The 25,488-nt window shown below is 46.2% G+C and overlaps 1 protein-coding gene across 1 annotated transcript in view; it reads right to left on the bottom strand.

The window, feature by feature from the left end:
* Positions 1 to 11,745: 11,745 nt before the first annotated feature.
* Positions 11,746 to 25,488, bottom strand: part of RDH8 (retinol dehydrogenase 8) — a 37,504-nt gene continuing 23,761 nt past the window's right edge. The window contains exons 4-6 of the mRNA XM_068274414.1: positions 22,339 to 22,432; positions 21,215 to 21,398; positions 11,746 to 17,228 (exon numbers count right to left, since the gene is read on the bottom strand). Coding sequence (XP_068130515.1) covers positions 17,004 to 17,228; positions 21,215 to 21,398; positions 22,339 to 22,432 — 503 coding nt within the window. The 3' untranslated portion in view covers positions 11,746 to 17,003. The remainder of the gene's footprint in view (positions 17,229 to 21,214; positions 21,399 to 22,338; positions 22,433 to 25,488) is intronic.

Genomic DNA, 25,488 nt, shown 5'->3' with positions numbered 1-25,488 from the left:
AAGCGCACTGGCGGCGGCCGTAGACCTAGAGCCCGTTTTTAAACGGGCTGGGTCTACTAGTTGTTAACAGAAAAGCATAAGAAGTCCCGTTTGCAGTTTGCCACAAGCCATGTGGGGGACACAGCAACCATGTGGAAGAAGATGCTCTGGTCAGATGAGACCAAAATGGAACTTTTTGGCCAAAATGCAAAACACTATGTGTGGCGGAAAACTAACACTGCACATCACTCTGAACACACCATCCCCACTGTCAAATGTGGTGGCAGCATCATGCTCTGGGGGTGCTTCTCTTCAGCAGGGACAGGGAAGCTGGTCAGAGTTGATGGGAAGATGGATGGAGCCAAATACAGGGCAATCTTGGAAGAAAACCTCTTGGAGTCTGCAAAAGACTTGAGACTGGGGCGGAGGTTCACCTTCCAGCAGGACAACGACCCTAAACATAAAGCGAGGGCAACAATGGAATGGTTTACAACAAAACATATCCATGTGTTAGAATGGCCCAGTCAAAGTCCAGATCTAAATCTAATCGAGAATCTGTGGCAAGATCTTAAAACTGCTGTTCACAAACGCTGTCCATCTAATCTGACTGAGCTGGAGCTGTTTTGCAAAGAAGAATGGGCAAGGATTTCAGTCTCTAGATGTGCAAAGCTGGTAGAGACATACCCTAAAAGACTGGCAGCTGTAATTGCAGCAAAAGGTGGTTCTACAAAGTATTGACTCAGGGGGCTGAATAATTCTGCACACCCCACTTTGCACTTATTGATTTGTAAAAAATGTTTGGAATCATGTAAGATTAACGTTGCACTTCTCACGTGTACAGCACTTTGTATTGGTCTTTCATGTGGAATTCCAATAAAATTGATTCATGTTTGTGGCAGTAATGTGACAAAATGTGGAAAACTTCAAGGGGGCCGAATACTTCTGCAAACCACTGTAGAACATTGTCCGCACACACTGTTAGGGCTTGTTCCTACCTTGGGCATTTTTTGGCTTTTTTTAAGCACCGGCAATTTTCAAAATCGCCCTAAAAGCGCTTGTGCAATGATTCCCTATGAGAGTGTTCACATCTGAGCGGTTCGATTACGATCCGCTCAGCAAAGAGCTGCCTGTACAATTTTTGGGGTGATTTGCCTCAATGGAAGGTGTAGGGAAATTGCAAAACTCTTGAAAAAATGCTTTATATAGCGATTTACCGAGCGCTTTCATGAATAAATACATTGTATTTATTCATTTCCGGCTGAAAGAGCTCACTTCCTGACTGACATCAGGAAGTTGAAAAACAGAATTGCTCTGCAAAAGCACTTAGAAAAGCGCTTTATAAAAATTGCAGCGTGCAGGTAAGTGCCAGGAGGCGCTAAAAAATATTGCGCAAAAAAATCGAAAAACGATGGTGTCCGCGATTTCGATTTTAGATGTGAACAAGGCTGTATGGTACATTCTGATGCTGATGTCTGTAAACATTAGCACGGTACATTATGGTGCAGGCACAATCTCCTCACAGACTACCTGGAACACAAGCTCGGTACAAAATGATACTGGCACAGGCATGGGGCACACTGGCTCAATACGTGTACTTGGTAATGGTTGGCTTGTTTGCAGGTGATTTAAAGTGAACCAGAACTTCCTCTGTTGTAAGGGCCCTTTCACACTGAGGCAGTGCGGTATTTTTACCGCACCCCACCGCCGGGCAATGAAAATCTATGGAGACTTTCATACTTGCGCGGTGCTACATAAGTGAAGTTTTCTCCGCTTTCCCGCCGCAGGTCAAGAACTACGCTAACGCTGCGGCGATCCGCGGTAGCCCGAAAGTCATGTTAGTCTGTGGCGACGCGTGGAGTTAAAAAAATTAACCGCAACTTCACGGCGTGCATGCGCTTAAGCGTATTTTAACAATACGCTTCCATGCACTTCCGCATACCCGAAGCAGGAAGTGACGGCAAGCGCGCGCTGCCCGTGCTTCACTTCCTGCTAGGCCGGTGTCTAGACATGGAACACCGCGCTCCCTGAAGGCCTGTTTTTGACAGTACGATACGGTGCATCTGGCGCGACGCACCGCATCGCTGACGCTGGTTTCTGGTGTGAAACCAGACTCAAAGATAAGCAATGGCATAATAACTTTTAAAGAAATATATTTCTTTGTTACAGCAGATACAAATCCTGCTAGAAATCAGTAGTGTGTCTATTTCCTGCTTTCATGGTTTGATACCAAAACTCTGCAGATTTGTAAGTTTTTTTAGGAAAAGACTCATCGACCTTCAGGTTAAAGCATCTAGCTGGTCGAGAAGCTGAAACTTGACTGACTGAATCAAGCAAGACAGGTGGCATTCAACAGAATCAAGCTGGACAGGTCTTTGGTACCAGTAGAGACAGGTTGGGCAATGGACTGGCACTCACCAGGAACAGTCACCTGGGAGACTGAGTTGTATGTAGCAGGTTACCGTGGCTGTAAGCAGTAGTCCATCAGGTGATGGATAGGGAGGTCATGCAAAATGAACTCCTTTAGCTATTTACATGTGGCTTTGAGATGGACATCTGGAGGTCACCTTATTGTTAAAGGGGCTCCCAGATTTCACTAAGACTAGGACCTTCCTCCATATGCATGGTAGACGTTAGAGCGTCAAGGTGGGGATGAACCGCTTGTCCTTGACAAAAGAGCTTTGCAAGAGAGAGGTAGAGTTCGGCAAGTATCTCAAAGTCCATTGCAGAACTTCAAACTCCCCCTGCTGGGCAGAGCTACACAGATTCCCAGGCATGTGCCTACAGGCGCCTGATGATAGAAAGGCGGCACCCTCCCCAACACCTCCCTCCCTCCTTCCCAGTGCAGAGTCCTGATGAGAGTGTAAATGAAAGGTTACTCATCCTGGTCACGGCATTCTACTGACAAGAGCTCCCTTCAGTCGGGGGCACCTCTAGCTACTTAATACTGAGGATACCTTTGGCTACCTAATACTAAGGGGGCACCTGTAGCTACCTGTGACGGGCAAGGGAAGTAAGGGAGAAGTGAAAGCTGAGCCAGCCTGCACACTGGTGGTGCGGTTCGGTGAAGGTCTGCAGGTTCATAGAGGGCGAAGTCTAGGGTGACAGGATATCTTTGCCTTTAGGCTCCTGTGAGGTAAATCTGGGCCTGCCCACTATGGATGAGTTTTCAGCAGAGGGCGGTCTCATATTAGACACACATGCAGAACCGAAGCCCTAGCACATACCACCATAAACCTATGGTGTGCCCAGGGGCCCAAGCCACACCATGTGCTCTGAAGCAAAGTGTTAGCAGCACATCCAGCCAGGAAGCCAAATACAGCCTGACAAATGTCCAAATAAAAGGAACTAGAAAAGTGCAATGGAATGGAGGAGCGACATAGAGAACTCCCAGAAACTCACTGTCTACCAATCACTGCAGAAGGGGCTGTAAGACTTCTCCTGGGCCTTTCTTGTAGTTGAAGAGATGGGTGAACTGTGACACCGCACTTAAAAAAAAAAAAAAAAAAAAAAAAAAAACAGCAAACAGCAAACAAAGAAGCTTCCCCATATTGGAGCATTGGATTTGGTAAAGTCTTAAGCCAATGTGTTGTAAGACACAAGTAAGCTTTAGGTTAGCAGGAAGGGTTGCATGGCCACCTAGCATTTCATCCTTCCCACCCTTGCCCTGGAATCTTCCAGACTTCAAATTGATGTCCTTTGCTGTGTGTGTTAGGCCCCGCTCACACTTGCGTTTTGGCATGCAAACGGACCGGATCCGGATCGGATCAGGACCCGTACGGTTCTGATCCGGATCCAGTCCGTTTGCATCAGGCATGCATCAGGCTGCCATCCGGATCCGTGGGGTAAAAAATAAACAAAATTACCATAAAATTGTTGGGGTCTGCAGAAGATGCACCTGTAGAATCAGGTCCTCCGCTGTAGGCCTCACCTCCACCTCCGACATACTGCCAAACAGCTCCAGCACGTGTGTCACTGCTGCTCCACTCCAGATATGCTGGGCCCATGTGTCCCCATCCGAAATGGCCGCTATAAATACGCATAGGAAGTGGGGTAGAACGTCAGGTGTTTGTCTCCAGTGTGTTCTGTGCTTTCCGTTCCCCATTGGTTTCTATATCCGGATGGTGCAGTCAGGATCCGGTCCGGGTGTGTGGGCCGGATGATCCGGACCCAAAAAATAGCGCATGTTGGAAAAGCCTCCGGAGTCCGGATCCGGTCCGGCTCCGTACTGTACGGAACGGACACGTGTGAACGTCCGCATAGCCTTTGCATTGCTATGCGGAACGTACGTTCCGTTTGTACAGTATACGGTCCAGATCCGGCCCGGCGAATCCGGACAGGGAACGCTAATGTGAACCGGGCCTAACACCAGCATCATCCAGGGGGGCACATGATCTTTCTAAAGTTTTGAATTGAAGCCTGTAAGCAGTATCACCATGTGTCCCACTGATTTCATGGCCAATGCATGTGAGCTTGCTTTTTACAGCCTACAAATCCTTGGAAGACAAGATCCATGAACAGTTAGGGCATCCCCCCACAAGAGAGAGTGAGAGAGAGATTTTTTCAGCCGGAAAGGAAATTGCAATTCCGATCATCTCTACTCTATAGGACTTGATGCCTTTGAACTGAATTTTCTGCTTAAAACCATCAACGGATACCGGCGGAATCTCACAGACAATTTCGGAATACCGGCGGAATCTCACAGACAATTTTGGAATACCGGCGGAATCTCACAGACAATTTCGGAATTCCGCCAGATTAAAAAAGCAATTCCGTTCCGACCAAACGGAATGGAATGACCAATTTCCGTCCGGAATCATGGAAAATATAATTCAGCGGAAAGCGGTGACCATCCCTGGTTGCTGCCTTCCACCAACTGAGAGGATAATGATATCTCCTGGAGTATAATAATCAGTATACAGCCTATACCCACCCACATTTATGTACTATATACCCCGTATACTGTCACCTCTACCCTCCCAACGCCTATAACCCCCACAACCACCCTCCTCCCATGCTAACGCTAATGTTTTGCTTTGGCAATGCTAAATGTATTTGGTCCTGCCAATAAAGCTTTTTAGATCGGATTGGTTTTGTGATGCTCCCCTACTGACTGCTATGAAATCTTGGATAATACCCCATTTTCTACTGTCTGTAACCACTTTGGTATAAGATCAGATTGTCCGGTGTATCTCTGCTGATCACTTCAGAGGTAGCAGAAAGTAATCTGTTTCTTCAAATGTTTAGTTCAGTTCTTTGTGACCTTATGGACAGCCTTGCCTTACAGGCACTGCTTCTTCGAGTTCTTGCATGGACATGTCCACAGCTTCTCAAATGCTGTCTGTTCATCCTAGCCTCTGCTAACTCCCCTCTCTTTTTTTTGTTTTTCAATTTTTCTCTGCATCTATGACTTCTTTTGTATTTGGTATACGTGACCAATTTATTTGTGTTTTCATTTTAATATAATTTATGTCCTCTAGTGAGCAATCTGTATTTGTTGCTATTTATTGCAATTCAAGAGCCCGAATTAATCAACTCATAACTCCATTTACAGTCCAGCTGTGGCAGTCTTAAGTTTCTGCTAAAAAAAAAAATACTATCTTTGAGATGAATAGCGAGGCTTGATATTTCCAGGCCTGTTTGATATTTTGCTGTCAGCCTGCTATGTCCAGATGGATGGACATGTTGCACAGTTATTCCTGAATCAGTAGTAATATGTGACAATGATCAACTTAAAGGACTTACGATGCGAAGTGACCAGAAAAAACGATGTACCTGTGGAACATCCTCATTGGCTCAGCGCTGCTTGTCTCTGCTGAGGGGGCGCGGTCATATGGGGGATGACATATAGCAGGGCACTAGGAGCGAGGACGAGCCGCAGACAGAGATGTAAACCTGCGCAGCCGCACTAGCGGCTGGCGAGCTGCACAGGTGCTGGATTTTTAAAGCAGTGATTATAATCACCATCTGAAAAGGTGACCCTGGGGAGGGTCGGGGGCTGTAATAGAGTGTGAATTGAAGTAGCAGAGCGCCAGAAAGTGACAAGGAAGGCGCTGATCATCTACCATGAGGTTTAACAATACAATCAGGTACATAGCTTTTTTTTGGTCACTTTGCATAGCAAGTCCTCCACTTAAGCCCGAAGGGTTGTTTATTTTTTGCATCTGAGCAACTTTCACCTCCCAATCATTTTCCAATAACTTTATCACTACTCATCACAATGAATTGGTCTATATCTTGTTTTTTCCGCCACCAATTAAGCTTTCCTTGTGTGATACATTTTGCTAAGAATTATTTTATTCTAAATCCATTTTAACAGGAATAATAAGAAAGAAATGGAAAAAAATCATTATTTCTCAGTTTTTGGCCATTATAGTTTGAAATTAATACATGCTACCGTAATTAAAACCCATGTATTTGTCCCGCTTATTACACCATTTAAATTATGTCCCTATCACAATGTATGGCGTCGATCTTTTATTTGGAAATAAAGGTGCATTTTTTCAATTAGCGTCCATCACTATTTACAAGCCCATAATTTAAAAAATTATATTAATATACTCCTTTGACATGCATATTTAAAAAGTTCAGACCCTTAGGTAACTATTTATGTTTTTGTTTTAATTGTAATTTTTTGTATTTTTTGTATTAAAAATTGTATGTGGGTAATTTTTGGTGTGGGAGTTAAACAGCTAATTTTAAATGTTAAAAAATGTATTTATTTATTAAAAAATCGATGTGGGTGTAGTTTTACTATTTGGCCACAAGATGGCCACAGTGAAAAAGTCCTGGAAGGGTAATTGTACGCTTCCAGGAAGAAGAATGAAAACGGGAAGCGCGCGCGGCCCGCAGGAGTGCACGCAGCCCAACTGGACGAGAATGTTCGTCCAGTTGGGCTTAAGTGGTTAAATCTACTTTTTAAGTTTTTTAATTGTTTTATTGTTTTTGCTTAATGACACATCCATTGAAGTATGCCAGAGCTACAATCTATGAACTATTGACCCTTTTTATCTCTTTCCTGCTCTCAGAAGCCATTTTCTGCTAGGAAAGTGTTTTATAGTTGGAATTTCTTATCAGTGAGGTTCACACTGTAGTCACTTCCTGTCTGAGTCAGGACTGAGTCAGCCACTTACATACCTGATATTTTACTCTTTCAGGCAGAGAATGAAAAAAAAAGAAACACAGCATAGTTTTTTAAATGAGTCCGAGGTGGGCATTTTTGTGTAAAAAAAAAAAAAAAAAAAAAACATGCTACCTGATCCGGGGGGAAGGGGGTCTAGGTAGCCTCCATTAGGCCTTATTCATATCATATGCGCTGCCGTGCTCATTCTGGCAGCACGTATGATGTGCGACATGCAAGAACAGCAGAAGTGCATAGACAGCAGTTCTGCCATTCTCATCTAACGTGATGCGCGATCGCACTGCTGCTTGCATTTTTCGGGAAGCGCAGCACTGACCCATTCACTGTAGTGAATGGAATCAGCAGTGCAGGTGGCGTGCAGTCATGTGTGTTGTGCTCCGACCGCCTGGCCAACTGTGCTAAATGATGTCAACGAGGCCTTACCGCCACTCTCAATGGCTCCTGTGGCCAGAAATGATCTACAGCGATCTTACAGTGACCCCTGGGGTCAGTAGCTCTGTGCTCTGTGTGTGGTTTAACACAGAGCAGGGAGGTGTGGAGCGGCGGAGGTGCCCAATGAGAGCAGGGGAAGGGACGCAAGGAACCTGCAAGGGATGCCCTTTCCCTCGAGATTGCCCACAAGTTGCACGTCTGTAATTTCGAGGGATATTGGGGGGGGGGGGGGGGGGCAGAGAGTGGCACATAGTGGAAACAGAGGTATGTCATGGATCAGGGAACAAGCCTCTATGTCCCATCTGACCCATGGAGGGGCCATGCCTACACTTTAAAGCAAACCTGTTAGCACAAAAAAGTCACATACTTAGCTAAGTAGTGGGACACTCCCTGGATGATCCAGAGGCTTCCCACGTCCTCCTCGCCCCCACCACTGTTGGTTGGGACTCTCTTCTTCTTCGTGGATGCACTCCTGTACATGTACGGTGTCGCCGCACTGCGCAGGCTCGGTATCATCCTCACCTGTGCAGTTGCATGAAGTCACTTGCGCACAAAAGAAAAAGCGACTTCATACTACTGTACAAGTGTGGACCATACTTGCACATGTGAAGTCCTAGTGGAAACAGGTGGTGCAGGCGCGGAAGAGCCGACCCCACCGGCAGGTCGCGATCATTACTGCCGGCTAGCGGGATACCAAGGAGGCCCGGAGCTGCGGAGAAAGACTGAGACGACTGCGAGGGGCTGGAAGAAGCACCAGGTGAGTACAAAATAAATGAGATCTTTCACCTCGGAACAGGGCTGGATTTACCATAAGGCACTGTAGGCACGTGCCCACCGGCGCCTGATGATGAACAGGCGGCTTACTCCCCCCCCCCCCCAGCGCCTATCTCCCTCCTTCCCTATGCAGAATCCTGATGAGAGTGTACATGAGATGTTACCCACCCGGGTCTCTGCATTCCACAGCCAGCACACTTGCGGTGCAGTGGGGGTTTGTAAGTTCATGGAGGACGGAGTCTAAGGTGCCAGGACATCTGTGCCTATAGGCTTCTGCGATTTAAATCCGGGCCTGCCTCGGAAGTCCTTTAATGTGCCTCAGTCCAAAGCTCTACTAAAGAGTACCTCCCAAACACGTCTTACCACAGGCTAAATAAAACATAAAAAAAAACTGCACATATGGTGAGATTCTAATGGTAAACTTTATTAATATTCAATAAATACTCATCGGTAAGCAAACATGAACATTGTACAATTATTATCAATAACATTATTTACATCTCTTTTTATTATAAAGCATGCCAGGGTAACATTGTAAGCTTACAAGGGTAGTCCTTTTTTTTTATTTTGGTTACTGTGATATTTATGTCATGAATAACTTATGTATTATGTACCAATGTTTGTATCTTTCATTGTTCAATGGTGCTTTATAATCATGTATTTTAATACTCATTAGAATTAATAACTTCTTTTGAGTGAGAGGAGTGAAATCAGGAGAAGCTCATCAACTGGGCAGATGGAAACTTAGGTTTAGATACGGTAATATGGTGCTTGGAGTAAGGGAGCGGATGACCAATGCAAATATAAGCACTGGAGAAATTTGCTTAAAATGTCTTAACTGGGGAAGCCATTTATTGAAGCAGCAATGCAAATGCAAACATCCACCTAAATTTACATTTTTTTCATTTGGGCGTACTATGATCTACACTAAAACATCTTCTATAAATAGTTGAAGTAAACACACTTTTTTTAAATTGGCCTTGACAAATTTTTCATTCATATGAAAAAAAAAACATATTTTTTTGTTTAGTGTCGTGCCATTTATGTGAAAGAACTGTATCATTGTTCAGATATAGGAACATAATGATTAACTGGATCAGAAGAATCACAGGATGCTCTCCACACACCTTCAGGTGAAAAAATACTTTTATTCCTTTATTAAAAGAAAAAATACTTTGTTTGCCTGCTTGAAGAGAAATGGGAAGAGTTTTGAATGGTAGCCGTACTCAGGGTCGGGCCGAGGCATAGGCTGGAGAGGCTCCAGCCTCAGGGCGCAGTGTAGGAGGGGGCGCACAATTCATTCAGCTGTCATTCCTAATTGTGTATGAAGCAGAAAGAAATAAGAAAAAGGGGATACATAGCAGTGACTGCAAGCCAGATAACTAGATATTAAGGTGTTGGGGAGGTTGTGGGCCCTGTTGCCCTCTTAGTCTAATAACAATCAGTGTGTGATGGCTGGAGTGGCAGGGATGGAGGGGCGCACTTTGTTGTATCAGCCTCGGGTGCTGGAGGACCTTGTCCCGGCTCTGGCCGTACTACTTATCATATATCTGGGAAAGGGTTTAGACTTTTGACATTTAAAGAAAAAAAATCTGGCAAACTGAACACCTACACCTTGGCCCATATGCAGTTACCTATAACTTTTTCTCCTACGTTTTCTCCTAGGTGATATATTTTCACCACTTATAAATAAATTGCCTTTTCACCCACCTGCAACAAAGAAAATATTTAGAATAATTTTAACAGTACTTTTTCAGCTACTTTTTGATGCTTTTTCAATTGTAAAGTGCGGAAAATGTATTTTAAAGAGAAGATGAAAAAATTATCTATTAAAAAACTCAGGAGAAAAAGTAAATTGTGTATGGGCCCCTTGGCCCTTATGCAATTACATTTTTCTCCTGAGTTTTCTGCTAAGAGATACATTTTCATCTTCTTTGTATGATAATTTAAACAGTTTGCAATTGAAAAAGCACTAAAAAGTAGTGATAAAGTTGTGTCAAAATTATTTTGAGTATTTTCTTGCTTGTTTGAGGTTTATCCACTTTCACTCCCCCGGGACCAGTAACCATGTCCCTGCAATTTCCCTCTTCCCCTTGCAGGGACGTAGCTACTATCTCACTTCCTGTTGCGCACTCCCGCTCGCTTAAACGCTCATTATACTATAATGAAAATATACGGTAATGGCCAGAAACTGAAATTTCCATTTTTTGCCTATTTTTCCTGTTAAAATGAAGTTCGAATAAAATAATTCTTAGCAAAAAGTACCCCCCAAAGAAAGCCTAATTGGTGGCATAAAAAAACAAGCTATAGATTGTTTCGTTGTGATAAGTAGTAATAAAGTTATAGGTAAATGAATGGAAGTAGCGCTGACAGGTGAAAATCGCTCTGTTTTTTTAAGGGGAAAAACCCTCGGAGGTGAAGTGCTTAAAAGGCATTTTATTGACAAGTTGTTAAAATCAGGCACCTGGGGATGGATGGGGTTAGGCCACAAGCAAGAAGGGGTATAGAGTAGAATTTTTCCACCTGTGTTACAAAATGCAAGTTCACCTGTAGGTGTCACTGTGGCTACATATACTGTACATAAATTTGCAGAACAAACAAGATCTGTTCAGGAAAAAAAGTCTTGCATATCTGTTGGTCTGGATTCACTGTTAATCACCTGTAATCATGGACATCATTCGCTGTCATTTGCAAAAGTACCCAATGAAAAGGAATATAACCAGAAATTCCATGTAATTTTTTTTTTTGCAAATCGAGGCTCCTCAGATACGGTAGCAGTATTCGACCAATTGGTCAAATACTGCTCTCTGCCGCCGGAGGAAGCTTCGGAAAATCTTCAGGAGCCCGAGTGCTCCCAAGGAGGGGTGGCGCTGTACTGCGCCTGCGCTTGCAAGCTCTCCCGCGTGCTCACACATGCACAGTAGGGAGCCGCCCGTCTTCAGGAGCATGTTTTCGAAGACTTCCAAAGCCTCCCACAGCAGGGGATTCAAACGGGGAAGCTGGCGCTTAAAGGAATACTGTAGGGGGTTGGGGAAAATGAGTTAAACTTACCAGGGGCTTCTAATGGTCCCCCGCAGACATCCTGTGTTGGCGCAGCCACTCACCGATGCTCCGGCCCCGCCTCCAGTTCACTTCTGGAATTTCAGACTTTAAAGTCTGAAAACCACTGGGCCTGTATTGCCATGTCCTCTGTCCTGCTAATGTGACCAGGAGCGCACTGCACAGGCCCAGTATGGTCTGTGCCTGCGCAGTACGCTCCTGGTGACATCAGCGGGAGCGAGGACACGGCAACGCAGGTGCAGTGGTTTTCAGACTTTAAAGTCAGAAATTCCAGAAGTGAACTGGAGGCGGGGCCGGAGCATCGGTGATTGGCTGCGCGGGCACAGGATGTCTGCGGGGGACCATTAGAAGCCCCTGGTAAGTTCAACTCATTTTCCCCCGACCCCCTACAGTATCCCTTTAAACGAGGGAACCAGGAGAGGAACAGGAAAGCTCTATACGACCCTCTCCTCTCCTTAGGTAAGTATCTGTTTGTTTGTTTGTTTGTTTGTTTGTTTTTTTATCAATTTACATTGGCTTTAAGTTATGTAAAGCACACCTGAAGTGAGAGGAATACAGAGGTTGTCCTCCTCATTCTCTAATAAACAATTAGTTGCCTTACTTCTATGCTCTGCCTCTAATAGTATTAGACACGGGCCCAGAATGAGCATGCTGATCAGATGCTGTGACGCCACTGGCTGGATGCTTGATGCACGTGTGCCCAGGTACTTTTCCCTTCCTATAGGAGTAATAAGCTGCACAGAACAAGGACAGATGTTTTCCAAACCTGCACAAACAGAGTGATTGGCAGCAGCTCTGAAGGTCCCACTTTTGTCAGCATCTGTTACAATCAGTGTGAAGTAGATGAGCACTGAATTCAAACATACAGGTTTACCAAACTTCCCATGATGGAATTTCCTTTTAGCTTGCATGGCTTTTTCTTTCGAGCATGAGAGCCCACTGCTAGTGGGCATACATGGACCATATTCGTGCAGGCCCACTGTGGTCACGCCTGTACATGGAGGGAGAGTGGCCTCAAAAAAGAGACGGCCCCTCCAGTGGTTGGCAGATCGGAACGGTGGTGACAGCGATGGAACGAGGGGAATGTGAGAGGAGCGGGAAGGCTCTATACTAGGACCCAGATCCTTTCTTCTCCTTAGGTAAAAATCTGGGTTTTTTTTTCAGCTTCCCATTGAAATCATCAGACGAAAATTAGCCCCTCGCAGCTGAATGTCCCATGCAGACAGCTCCGCTCTCCGCCACCGGTCCGGGGTCCCTGCGCGGTGCAGAGGATGACATCAAGGTCGTCCGTAGTGCGCCTGCGCGAAGCGCCGCTGTCAATCACGGCCACATTGTCTGCGGCTTACTGCGAAGGCGCAGAACTGCGCAGACAACGTGGTCATGATTGACAGCAGGGCTTCACGAAGGCGCAGTAAGGACGACCTCAAGGTCGTCCTCTGCACAGTGCGGGGACCCCCGACCGGCGGCGGAGAGCGGATCGGTCAGCGTGGGACAGACTGCGAGGGGCTGGAGAAAGCCCCAGATAAGTAAATGGGATTTCATTAATTTTCGCCTGATGATTCCTTTAAGCATTGCTTTGTCTACAGCCTTACCATCCAGGGGAATGTGAAGGTTTTCCCAAGTCAGCCTGAACCGGACAGGTTACACCATGAATTGATATTAGTAAAGGGCACATTTCACCTTTTTGCTTTTTTTCAGAAGTTGTTCAGCTGTAAAGTACACAAGAACTGCATCACGTAGGAGCGCATGCGGCATCCAGGAAACCCTGCACAAAAAGACGCCCGCAGCCACAGGGACCTACTGGAAATTCAGGGTAAAGATTTAAATTGTAAATATGCACATTTGCATTATGTCATTTCATCCATATTTACGCATGTGCTTAGAGGCACCACATACGTGCCTGTGTACAAGTAGAAAGCTAACATATTTGTCAGCTACAAGCTAGTAAGTCAAATATAAATGTTGTTGTTCTTTGAAAATGTCATTGTATCGGCTTTTTCCCTTGTTTGTGCTGCTGATGACCCTGAGATACTGGAACAGTCCTCACAGCACAGCAGTGGAGAGCTGTATTCAGCTGCTGATTGCTGTCTCACCAGCTGCTCTTTCCTGCACTGACATGGATGGGGAATCACTGGGACTCTGTTCCCATATCCTCCCCTGCTATGTATGTATAATAACAGGGTCGGCATTGCCATTAAGGCAAAGAGGACAAATTCCCCAGGGCCCCCAAAAGCTGCCAGGCGGTCACACCCTGGACTGCTCCCAGCGCCCCATCAATATGAGGCTGGCTGCACTGTATTGCAGCGCTGCATAGGGAATGAGTAGGCCACACGCGTCCACACTACATCCCCCAAAATGCCTTGCATCGCCTACTCCTTGTACCCGGTAACTGCTCATTGGCTAGGAGCTGTCACCGGGTACGAGTGCAGTAGGCGATGCAAGAGTTTGTGGGGTCTGTAGTGCAGACACGAGTGGACTCTACATCCCCTACAGAGTGCTGCAAGTGGATCACAACTGCCGTGATTGTAGTGGACATGCCGTGGCCAGATAGGAGCCCCAGGGGCTAACTTGGGTGGTGAGGGGGGGGGCCCTGGTTACCATTGCATTAGGGCCCCACGTGGCTTAAACCAGTCTTGCATAATAAAGCAGGTCTCATCTGATAAAACCATTGACTGCATGAAAAAAAATTAAAAAGTGCCCATACATCTAGTGATTTTGGCAGCTGATCGATCAAAAGACAGATCTCTCTCTGATCGGAGAGATATCTGTGGCCTTGCTGTAAGGTAGGTTGTCTCACACCCACTAGGGATTAGAACATTTAGTTTTATTTGGAGTGCTGCAGCTGAAGAAAGGGGATGATGCCCCTATAGAACATATGAAAGTGAAGGCTGGCACACCCCATGCAATACTTTATTGTAAATGTATAAAAGTTCAAAGCCAACATTTCAGGACCAAGCAGGGTCCCTTTATCAAGGCAATATGTGCTCAAGGCACCAATCTGTCTGCCGCACACTGCAATAACTGTCTTGTTAGCAGATTGGGGTGAAGACACCCAGGGGCATTGCTAGCCCCAAAGATCAGTGGCACATGCCACGGATCTATTCTGGGGTGACCTGGATGTCCTCCAGGCAGAGTCAGAGCTGTAGAGCCTCTATGGGGGCATGCTGGGAGCTGTGGTGCCTCAATGGCAGGCATGCTGGGAGCTATGATGCATCAATGGGGGGTATGCTGGGTGCTGTGGTGCCTTTATGGGGGCATGCAGGGAGCTGTGGTTCTTATATGGGGGCATGGCGGAAGATGTGGTGCCTCAATGGGAGGCCCATGGGAGGGGGTCCACTAGAAGGTTAGGGAATGATATGGGGGGGGGGGGGGGCTTCCAGACAACCTGGAATCAGGCCAGCCTTCCCAGCAGAAAGCCATAGGAGCCGGCACACAAGCCAGGTAACTCTGCCTAGTTATGCCTAAGTGACACTGCCTATTTCTGTGATATGCTGCATTTATTTATTGTATTAATGGAGAGGGGGCTTCATTCAACATTTTGCTGGGCAGGCCTACTTAAACCGCTGTTAAGTTAATGTAAATTTGGCTCCACCCATGACCACATTCTGGTGCATGGGCCCCACCCATTTTTGGTCTGGATTGCCCAAAAGTGCCCGGGTCTCTCAGGAACCTAGCAACGCCCCTGAAGACACCTCTGGGCACTCACATAAAGTGATGTGCATCAAGCTAGCAGCGGCAGCTGTCCCCCGGTGCCCATGCATAAATACTTTACCTGTGGGTGTCCGCCGCCATCTTTGTCTCTGCAACTTCCTCACACATGCGACCCACATGGTTGCATGTGGCGTATTGCGTGTGTGTGATGCCCACGTGCAATACGCCAGCAACCACGTAGGGCACGTGTGTGAGAAAGAGTGTGGAGAAGGAGCCAGCGGCGGACACCCACAGGTAAAGTATTCAGGCACCGGGGGTGAGGGAACATTTTACACGCCGAGGGACAGCCTCAGAGGTTCCTTCATGATCGTCGCTCATCCAGGTATCGCACACAACTACAGCCGTGCACCCGATCGAGCACATCGGCCCGAGATTTTGAAGCATGTTTGATCGATATATGGGATCACTTTCAGTCTGAAATTGGTCGCATTTTTCTTTCTGACATGCTCTTGGCCACACTGATTTTAATTTGATAATGAACATTGAATCATATGGTCGATCAGCCGCCAAGTCAAGTAATCTATGGGCACAGGCTTTTAATGCACGACTGGAAGCCACAGTCACTGCAGCAGACCGCCCAGCCCTGACAAGACTTCTGCAAATAAATGGTTGCGGTAAAGACCAGGGGCGTAGCAATAGGGGGTGCAGAGGTAGCGACCGCATCGGGGCCCTTGGGCCAGAGGGGCCCCAAAGGTCCCTCCCTCAACTACAGTATTAGCTCTCTATTGGTCCTGTGCTCATAATAATCACTTCTATAGATACTTTGAATAGTGGTAATTATTAACAAGCTATTCCCCATCCCCTTCTTGCACCTCGGACACTGTAGTTGCCATTGGCAGGTTTTGGTGCACCGTATCAATTGTCATGTAAAGAGTGCTTGGGGGGCCCCATGTAAAACTTGCATCGGGGCCCACAGCTCCTTAGCTACGCCACTGGTAAAGACAGTGTTTTAGCAGGTGACACCTACTTTAATATATGTACATTATGGATGGGGGGGGGGGGGGTGGTGAATGCTCAGAAGGTTTAGATGTGCTTTAATGATGCTTTAATGACAGACGGGCAGATTTATCGATACTGGAACTAGAACAAGACAGGTGCAAAAGCATCTTTGATCTTGGTATCTTCTCTAGTTTTGTACCAGTTTTGCTCCACTTTTCCTTGCACTGGTTCTGGTAAATCTTTCTTAGAGTGTCTACAAAATGGCTGCCCAGTGAATATGTTACAGTTTGCCTGAGACCAAAGGAGGAAAGGATTTTTACTTACCTGGGGCTTCCTTCAGCCAGCTGTAGTCTGTCTGCTCCCTCGCCCATCCTCCCAGTCCCCTCCATTGTGCCGCTGACACCCCCATAAAGTCTATAGCAATTACTTTGTTAAAACCGTAACTGCATTTGTGCTCAATCCGGTGGTGTGCGTGGCCGGGACTGTGCTTGAGCAGGGGTCCGCAACCCAGAAACCAGTAGGATGGCCAGGAATCAGACAGACTACTGGGTGCTGGAGGACACCCCAGGTAAGTGAGAATCCTTTCCTTCCTTGGTCTCAGGTATACTTTAACATATTGCTATAGCAGCCAATCGCAAGAGCTGCTAAATCTCATGGAAAAGCGCAAAAGAAAATTGCAATTGCATTGCAGCTCTGTGATTGTGCTTTTCGGTGGAAAAGAGGCCTAAGAAAATTTTGTGAACCAGGACGTGATCCAAGGGGTTGGCCCATAATTGCTTCTAGTGGAGGTTAGCTAAGGGAAGTACCTATTCATGAGGCCTCACACCAAGCACAGGTGTACAGTGCAGATGCCTTCACTTCCCTACCATGGTGGGTCAGAGTTAGCAGTCTATCCCACAAGATGCTCTCAGGCCTGTCACTGACTGATCCCCATCTGCCCTAGGTAGTTTCACCAGGGTTGCAGCTTGTCTCAGACCGGCATGACCCTTCTGCGGAAGCAGTTGCATGTGATGCATTTCAGCATATTCAGGCTGCAATGGAAGAGGGTTCCATAATTAAACAGCAGATTGTAGTAGGTCCTCACGGAGAGGTTTCCGGTATTATCTGCATACTTCATGGCGGTGAGTGGCGTGTACAGAGCATTGGTCTGATGCCGGAACATGGGCTGCTCCATTCCGATCACCTTCACTGTGGCCTGGATGGAAAGACAAACACAAGTTTGGAAATAAAAATTGCAAAGCTCTTATACACTCTTCAGTTCCTTCTCTTAACTACTTGGATTGTACAGAAAACTTTCTGTGGTGCTTCACACACATACATCAGCTTGCGCCTCACTGCAATTGTATCCACAGGAAAGAAAAAACTTAAAGGGAAGGTCCGAGGTGAATAAAAATCAAAAATATACTTACCTTGGGCTTCCTCCAGCCCCTTGCAGCTGTCATGTGCCCCCTCCGCAGCTCCGCTCCCCGCTGGTAGCCTGGGGTCCCCTCCAGTATAAAATGCCTCCTGCGCTTCAGCGTGCGGCTCACGGAGTTGCACTGTCGTCATCCGGATAGTACTGCGTAGGCGCAATACAGTGCGGATGATGTCAGTACGACTTAGTAAGCTGCACGCTGGAGCGCAGTAAGATGCCGACCTGGCGAGGACGGCATCTGCACCGGAGGGGACCGGAAGCCACCGGAGCTGCGGCGATGGTACAGGACAGCTGCCAGGGGCTGGAGAAAGCCCGAGGTAAGTATATTTTTGATTTTTATTCACCTCGGACCTTCCCTTTAAGCACAGAAACCTCCAACTTATCACCTTCCCATGTCTTTACAGTAAGGAAAGATATGAAGAACCTCTTTAGAAGAGGTAAAATCTCTTTTTCTCCATACACTGCGTATGGAGAAAAAGAGATTTTACCTCTTCTAAAGAGGTTCTTCATATCTTTCCTTACTGTAAAGACATGGGAAAGTGATACCTTGACCCACAGTCATGTACTCGTGTCCTTTGGACAGATCTGGGGATATAAAGTCCTTGGGTTTGTCCTTGGATGTATTTATACATGTTAGTTAGATCACCTCTAAGGGTACCCTACACACACTTGTTGTTTGTGGGATTGGGGCTCAATCCATTGGGCAACAGTTTGGGTGCCCTGCCCCAGTCCTGTAAAGATGCCCTGAAGGACAGGAACTACCCTCTTTCATATCCACCTACCTCTACCCCATCCATTTACAGCGGCTTTTCTATTCTACGTTCAGCCCACCCTTCCAAGTGCAGCCTTTCCCAAAAGCTTTGGTTTAAGTGCCCTTTGCAAAAATCCAACGTTGATTATCAGCAAATCGGCTCACATTTCAGAGGAAGTGAGGTCAGAGTAAAGAGCTAGGTAGATGTCAGTTAATAAAGTAAACATTAGGAGTGGAATGCTTGTATTGCTAAATAGGGCTAAAATCAATAATGCAATTGTATATTATCCCATTGTAAGCAAGGTCAGGTCTATACTTTTTCTGCCCCTGTGCCAACTTTCTTGTGGCTCTCCTTTCCATATGGGGCAGCCCCCTTCCCACTCCATGTGTAGGTCCTTCTTCAGTGTGTAACATCCTGTACCTTTCACGTGCAGCTCCCTTGAGTCCAGAACAGAGGTGTGTCGGCACCTCTAAGAAGTATAATATACCTTATTTTTTGGCATATAAGACTCTCTGGACTATAGAACACACTTAAGTTTAGAGGGCAAAAACCAGGGAAAAAATATCTACTAAACCTGGTGCATCCATGTTCCAGGAGCATCTTGTAGATGTTCTCCCCTAATTATTGTGTCCCCCATGTGTCCCCCTCTATCACCCATATGTCCCCTTCTGTCCCCAGTGTGTTCCCTTCAGTCCCTCATGTGTTCTCCTGTGCCCCATTTGCCCTCCTCTGCCCCCTTGTGTGTCTTCCGCTTCCCTCCCCCCGTATGTCTTCCTCTGCCCCATGTATAACTATCAGAAGTGGCAGCATGGCTCACCTAACCTATTGCTCCAGTGGCAATCGGAGACCTCTCCTCGCCTTCACTGTTTCCCTAATGCCGGCTTCTGCTGATGATGTAATCAGCAGAAGCCAGCACTAGGGGAGCCATGAGAGAGAGGTTGCTGATCGCCACTGGTGCCGATGGATGAGGTGAACCATGCTGCCACTTCTGATAGTTATACATGGGGCAGAGGAGGACATATGGGGGAACGGAGGGCAAACATTGCAGCATGTCGGCAGTTCATATCAGCGGGCGTTTGTAAATCGTATACTCTCTGTATTTGGCATATAAGACCCAGGGACTTTTTCTCCCCTTTTTTGCCGAAAAATACAGTACCTCTTTTATTGCATCACAGAAAGACAGCTGTGACAGACCGCTGTTTCGGGCTATATACTGTAGCCCTTTATCAAACTGCATGAACCATAAAAATGTGCACAAACATACACCTTTCAATACACCAACCCCCAGATGCATAATAAATAAGCATTTGTTTTGGCAGGAAAAATGGCTGATGAAACTATTAGCATAATATGCAAATGATCATGGCCGTAGTAACCAAGAAGCCAGCCCACCTTGAGTGCCCAAAAACATAATGTTGCTGCTTCTCACGATGTGTTCTGAGACTGAAAACACGCCCCCTCACTGTGCAGTACAGACTGTGTGCCCCGTGAGACACAGGGAGAGGGGACACGGCATACTATCACTTATCCTCTACGTGCTGCACCTTCATTCTTGAATTGCAGCTCCCTTGAATGGCGTCTCTCTTTTTCTGTGTGTTGTTCTCCATTTTCAGCCTCCCTTTTCTGTTTTACAACTTCCTTTCTGATACAGACTAACCAGCAAGCTCATGGTGATCCAGAACTCATTGGAGTGTGTGAGGGGCTACCATGGTTCAGACACATCTCGGAACTCACTCCAACCTGAATCATTGCAAATACTTTCTGTTGTAAGAAAGCAAACTTGTTTTCCATGCATTTTAGTAAGGGGGCTTTTTGGACCATTGTAGCCCCTCACACACTCCAATGAGTTCTGGTTCACCATGAGCTTGCTGGTTAGTCTGTACCTCTCGGTGTTACAAGCCCTACTCCATAGAGCCAAATTAATCCCTGCCATGCACTGATGAGGATCAAACAATCCGAAACTGTCTGTATGCATGTTGGATTATTATGGCTCTGTACAAATTACAAGCTGACACATCATTGCATTCCAGTGGTTCTGGAGGTGTGGCTAGATTCCTAGGACAACAATGGTTGATTTGTATATTTCAGCAGTGATGCATTGTGGGAGACATCTCAGAGCTCACTCCAACCTGAATTATCGCAAATACTTTCTGTTTTAGGAAAGCAAACTTTCAGTCAGTGGCAAAAGTAGAGGGTGAGGGGTGCATGCCACCCCCCCCAGGGCCAGGCCGAGGCAGAGGCGAGAGAGGCTCCAGCCTTGGGGCGCAGTGTAGGAGGGGCGCAAATGGTTGATTTGCATATTTCAGCAGTGATGCATTGTGGGAGACATCTCAGAGCTCACTCCAACCTGAATTATCGCAAATACTTTCTGTTTTAAGAAAGCAAACTTTCAGTCAGTGGCAAAAGTAGAGGGTGAGGGGTGCATGCCACCCCCCCAGGGCCAGGCCGAGGCAGAGGCAAGAGAGGCTCCAGCCTCGGGGCGCAGTGTAGGAGGGGCGCACAACTCACTCAGCTATCATTCCCCTATTGTGTTTGAAGCAGAGAGAAATAAGAAAAGGGGATACATGACAGTGACTGCAAGCCAGATAACTAGAGATTAGGGGAGTTGGGGGCCCTGGGGCACCTCTTAGTCTAATAGCAATCAATGTGTAACGGCTGGGGTGGGAGGTAAGGGGGGCGCACTTTGCTGTCTCAGCCTTGGGTGCAGGAAGACCTTGTCCCGGCTCTGAAAGCCCCCCCCCCCCCCCCCCCATGTCACAAGAGGAAACTGCACCTGCCTCCGGATTCCCACCCAGATGTGACATAATTGCTGGAACTTTCAAGGGTATTTGAGAGTGTAAAGGGCTGGGGTAACCATTAAATGTGATAGGGAATAGGAAGAAGTAGGTGTCTTTAAATAAGTAAACTTACTCTTTAACAACTGTATCTGACATTAGTTACGTCAGTTTCCGACAAGATCCTGAAAATGTTAACATATATCTATGAATTAGGTCAAATACAGCCCTGATCACCAACCTTTGCAACTGCATCGGGTGTCTGACCCATCGTGGCGAAGATCTCTTGAGCCGCAGGTATGTAGACCTCTTTAAAGTATCTGATGGTTTCAGGATCAGCTCCAGGAAAGTCAGATCGGGAGACTTCCTCCATCAGCTTCATCTCAAACTCTGTGTTGACAGGGCCTGGCTCTATCAAGGAAACGCTGCACACATACAGCAAACATTAGATAAACTTACATCAGTTTTAATACCTAAAATAACTGTTTATATACAGTAAAAATAACCCTAGAAAATAAAGTGCTTCCATAGTTCACAGCTATTTTGGGCTTGTAAGGATAGCCTCCTTTTTGTGAGACCAAATTCTCCTGTCCCTCATTCCACCTCTAATGCCCCATTTTGTGAACCAATGTAACCCGATATGGGGCGTAGCAATAGGGGTTGCAGATAGAGGTAGCGACCACATTGGGGTCCTTGGGCCAGAGGGGCCCCGAAAGGCCCTACCTCAACTATAGTATTAGCTCTCTATTGGTCCTGTGCTCATAACAATCACTTCTATAGATAGTGGTAATCATTAACAAACTGTTCTCCACCCCCTTCTTGCACCTCTGACACTGTGGTTGTCATTGGCAGGTTTTGGTGCGCCAAATAAATTGTTATGTAAAGAGCTTCCTTCTCAGCAGGTAATGAGCTAGTGTCATTTGAGCTGTCAGCTCTCTGCCGAGTTCTGAGCTAATATGTAAACACAGGAGGTTAACCCTTTCTGTGTTCCCAGGATACCAGGAAGTTACCACACTGCAGCCTCTCTGTAGGAGCTTTATAAGCTGTAACAAAGAAATGTTTTTCTTTAAATTTTATTATGCTGTTGCTTATCTTTTAGAGCAGAGAGGAAGTTCTGAGTTCAGGTCCGCTTTAAGCTACAGCCGCTAAGCTAGTTAGTGGTACTTACTGATAATGCATTGCATCACTCTGGATTTAGTAAGCTACAGTACTTGCCTGTAATGTATATGCGGCTTCATTGCAGTGTTTTGCTTTAGCCCTATTTTGACATTTATAATAACATTTGTCCTAGAAATAAAACTTCTGGATGCAGTAACAAGATTTGTGTGGCATTAATACAAATGAAAGGCAGTAACAATAACTTACAAGATATTGAACTTTAGTAGCTGAACAGCCAGGCTTTCACAGAATCCTTCAATCGCAAACTTTGATGCTGCGTAGATATCATTGAACACAATGCCTGGAATGTAAAACACACAAAGCTGCAAGATTATATTTCTGTACACATAATAACAGGGCAAGAGAGCTGTAGAGGTCTCTGGAGTGGAGCTGCTGCTCCTCTGGTGTTTATCCTCCCTTGTAGATACTCTAAGGAGCTTCATACTTTATTCATCTCTCCAACTACAGACAGTCAACAGAAATGTTATTATATTACTACAGTAGAATCTCAGTGAACCAGAACTCATGAAGAGAAGGTCCAAGCACAAAAAAAAAAAAAAAAGAAAATCCACTTACCTGGGGCTTCCTCCAGCCCCTCGCTGCCGTTCTGTGCCCTCGCCGCAGCTCAAGTGGCTCCCGGTGTCCTCCGCTGCAGAAGCTGACCTCGCCTGGTCGGCTTCTTGTGCGCTCCATGTGCGGGTCACGTGGTCCGGCTGACATCATCAGGTCCGTACTGCGCAGGTGCAGAACTACTGTGCCTGCGCAGTACAGACCTGATGACATCAGCCGGACCACATGACCCGTGCCATGGAGCGCACAGGAAGCTGACCCGGAAGCCGACCTAATGAGGTCGGCTTCTGCAGCGGAGGATACTGGGAGCCACTTGAGCTGCGGCAAGGGCACAGGATGGCAGCCATGGGCTGTAAAAAGTCCCAGGTAAGTGGATTTTGTTTTTTGTTGTACTTGAATATTTCCTTTAACCTCCCTGGTGGTAAGCCCGTGCGGAGCAAAGCCAAGCAGTGCCAGGCAGCGCCGTGGGGTGGATCTCCGGTGACGTCATCACGCCCCATCGCCATGGCGACGGGGGAAGCCCTACAAGAGATCCCGTTCTTTGAACGGGATCTCTTGATCTCCGATTGCCGGCGGCGATCGGAGGGGCTGGGGGGATGCCGCTGAGCAGCGGCTATCATGTAGCGAGACCTCGTCTCGCTACATGAAAAAAAAAAAAAACTATTTGCTGCCCCCTGGCGGATTTTGACAAACCGCCAGGAGGGTTAAGGCCTTGTTCACATTATAAATCGCAAGCACTGAGCAATTTATGGAGCGATTTTGAAAGTGCTTTTCTAAGCGTTTTTGTGTAGCAATGTTTTTTTCACTTCCTGACGTCAGAACTCTTTGCCCTGGAAATTAATAAATCCAATATATTTATTCATTGAAAGCAATCAGGAAATCGCTTTTCAGAGTGCATTTTCAAGCACTTTGCGATTTCCCTATCCTTTCTATTGAATCGCAAAGCTCAGAAAATGGTGCAGGAACCGTGTTTGTGATTGAATAGAAAGCTCATCGCTTATGTGAGAACACTCACATAGAGCAACATTGCAGAAGCGCTTTTAAGGCGATTCACCAGTGCTTAAAAAAAAGCGAAATCGCTGTAAGTGTGAACAAGCGCTAAAGGTGGCCACACACCATACAATAAAATGATCCCATTTTACGGCAATTCAATAAAAATGATCGGTTGTACAGAAAAATTGACAGCTTTTTTTTTATATATATTTGTTTGAGAAATCTGATCGAATTTCCCATTTTTATTTGATAAAATTTGATTTCTCAGATCAATTTATATGAAAATTGAATGGTGTGTGGTAGTTTGACAATTTCTTGATGTACAGACCCCAATCATTTTTTTCTGAGTTTTCAATCATTTTTTTCCTAATTGGGGAAAAATTGAACATATGTGAGTGGCACATTGGTCAGATTTTTGAAATGTTACAATCGGTCAGAAAAATGTATTGCAATTCTTGAATTGAAAAGACATTTAAAAAATTGTATGGTGTGTGGCCACCTTTAGTCAACCAATAAGAAAATCTCCACCTTGCAGGATTCACAACCCTATTTTTACAGTTTGTTACGGTCAGTTACGTTTGTCTTCATTTGTTTTTAATAACTATTTCAACATTAATACAGAATTTTTGGTGTGGTTATGGGACAGGTATCTAGTTTTGGATAACGTTCCAGGTTTTACTGGCCAATTTTTAGGTGCCACTCCAACCCCACGTGTGTCTTATTTAATACATTAAGTTTAAACTTGTCCTTTCCCACTATTACTTAAAAGCTTCAAAGTCTTTTTCAAAATGTATTTGACACATTCCCACTCTGATTTTTTTCTACTGTAAAAGTCTTGTAATTGCGCATGCATACAACACTCCCGACCACGGGAGCACAATGGAGGAGGCACGTGGCCATGACCCAGCATGGGGTGACAGTAGAACAATGGAGGAGACCTGTAGGACAACAAGGGACCTTGAAAAATTTAAAACTGCTATGCAAAGTGCATGTTTTCTCAACTGTTCCGATTTGCCCAGGACTATCCAGGGTTGGGAGCAATGGGAGGTATGGTTGCATGCAGTTCCCTCAGGGGCAAATCCAGGATTTTCAAAGGGGGGATTCCTGAAAGGTCTCCCTCAGCCACGTACACTACAGTATAATAATATAGTAGGACATGATTGACGCTGGGCACACATAATGCAATTTCCCGTCTGACTGACAGGATCTGACATTTATTTCCTAAATGTCTGATCTGCTCCCGATCGACAACGGGATCAATCAGGAGCAATTTGGATACAGATAATAAGGAGGACAGCTGACATTGCTAATTAAGGGGAAAGTGAAGCATTCACACAGCAGGGCACAGGGCTGTGCTCATACCTGACTGTTAAGTTCCCCAGAGCTGCTCCATGCTCTGTACACACGCTGCTGCTCCTTCCAAAGTCAACTGTAGCAGGGAAAGATTGGGGACGGGGTGGGCCCCACATAGTGCAGGCAGCAGCATGGTGATGTGAGTGGCAGGATGCCTGCAGATGTCTCGACTTGTGCCTGTCCCCAGACACTGCACTGGTCCTGGTCTGAGGGGGGATTCTGGGCAGCTGTAATCCCCCCTGCATTTGCCAATGCCTGTGTCCTGGTATGTGCCCCTTCCCTCCCCCATCCTGGACTCCCCCCTGCATATATAACCACTAGATCCCAGGGAAGCTTTATTGGGGGGTGGGGGCTGTGCTGCACCTCTAGAAGTGGATGGAGCATTCTGAAGTGGTCAAATGACCACTAGAACTCCCATATTACTCCTGTAGACCATTGGCT

The sequence above is a fragment of the Hyperolius riggenbachi genome, chromosome 3, assembly GCF_040937935.1.
Source record: "Hyperolius riggenbachi isolate aHypRig1 chromosome 3, aHypRig1.pri, whole genome shotgun sequence".
NCBI classification, from domain to species: domain Eukaryota; kingdom Metazoa; phylum Chordata; class Amphibia; order Anura; family Hyperoliidae; genus Hyperolius; species Hyperolius riggenbachi.
The sequence above is the reverse complement of the archived record's forward strand: the minus strand, read 5'-3'. Positions and strand labels throughout refer to the sequence as shown.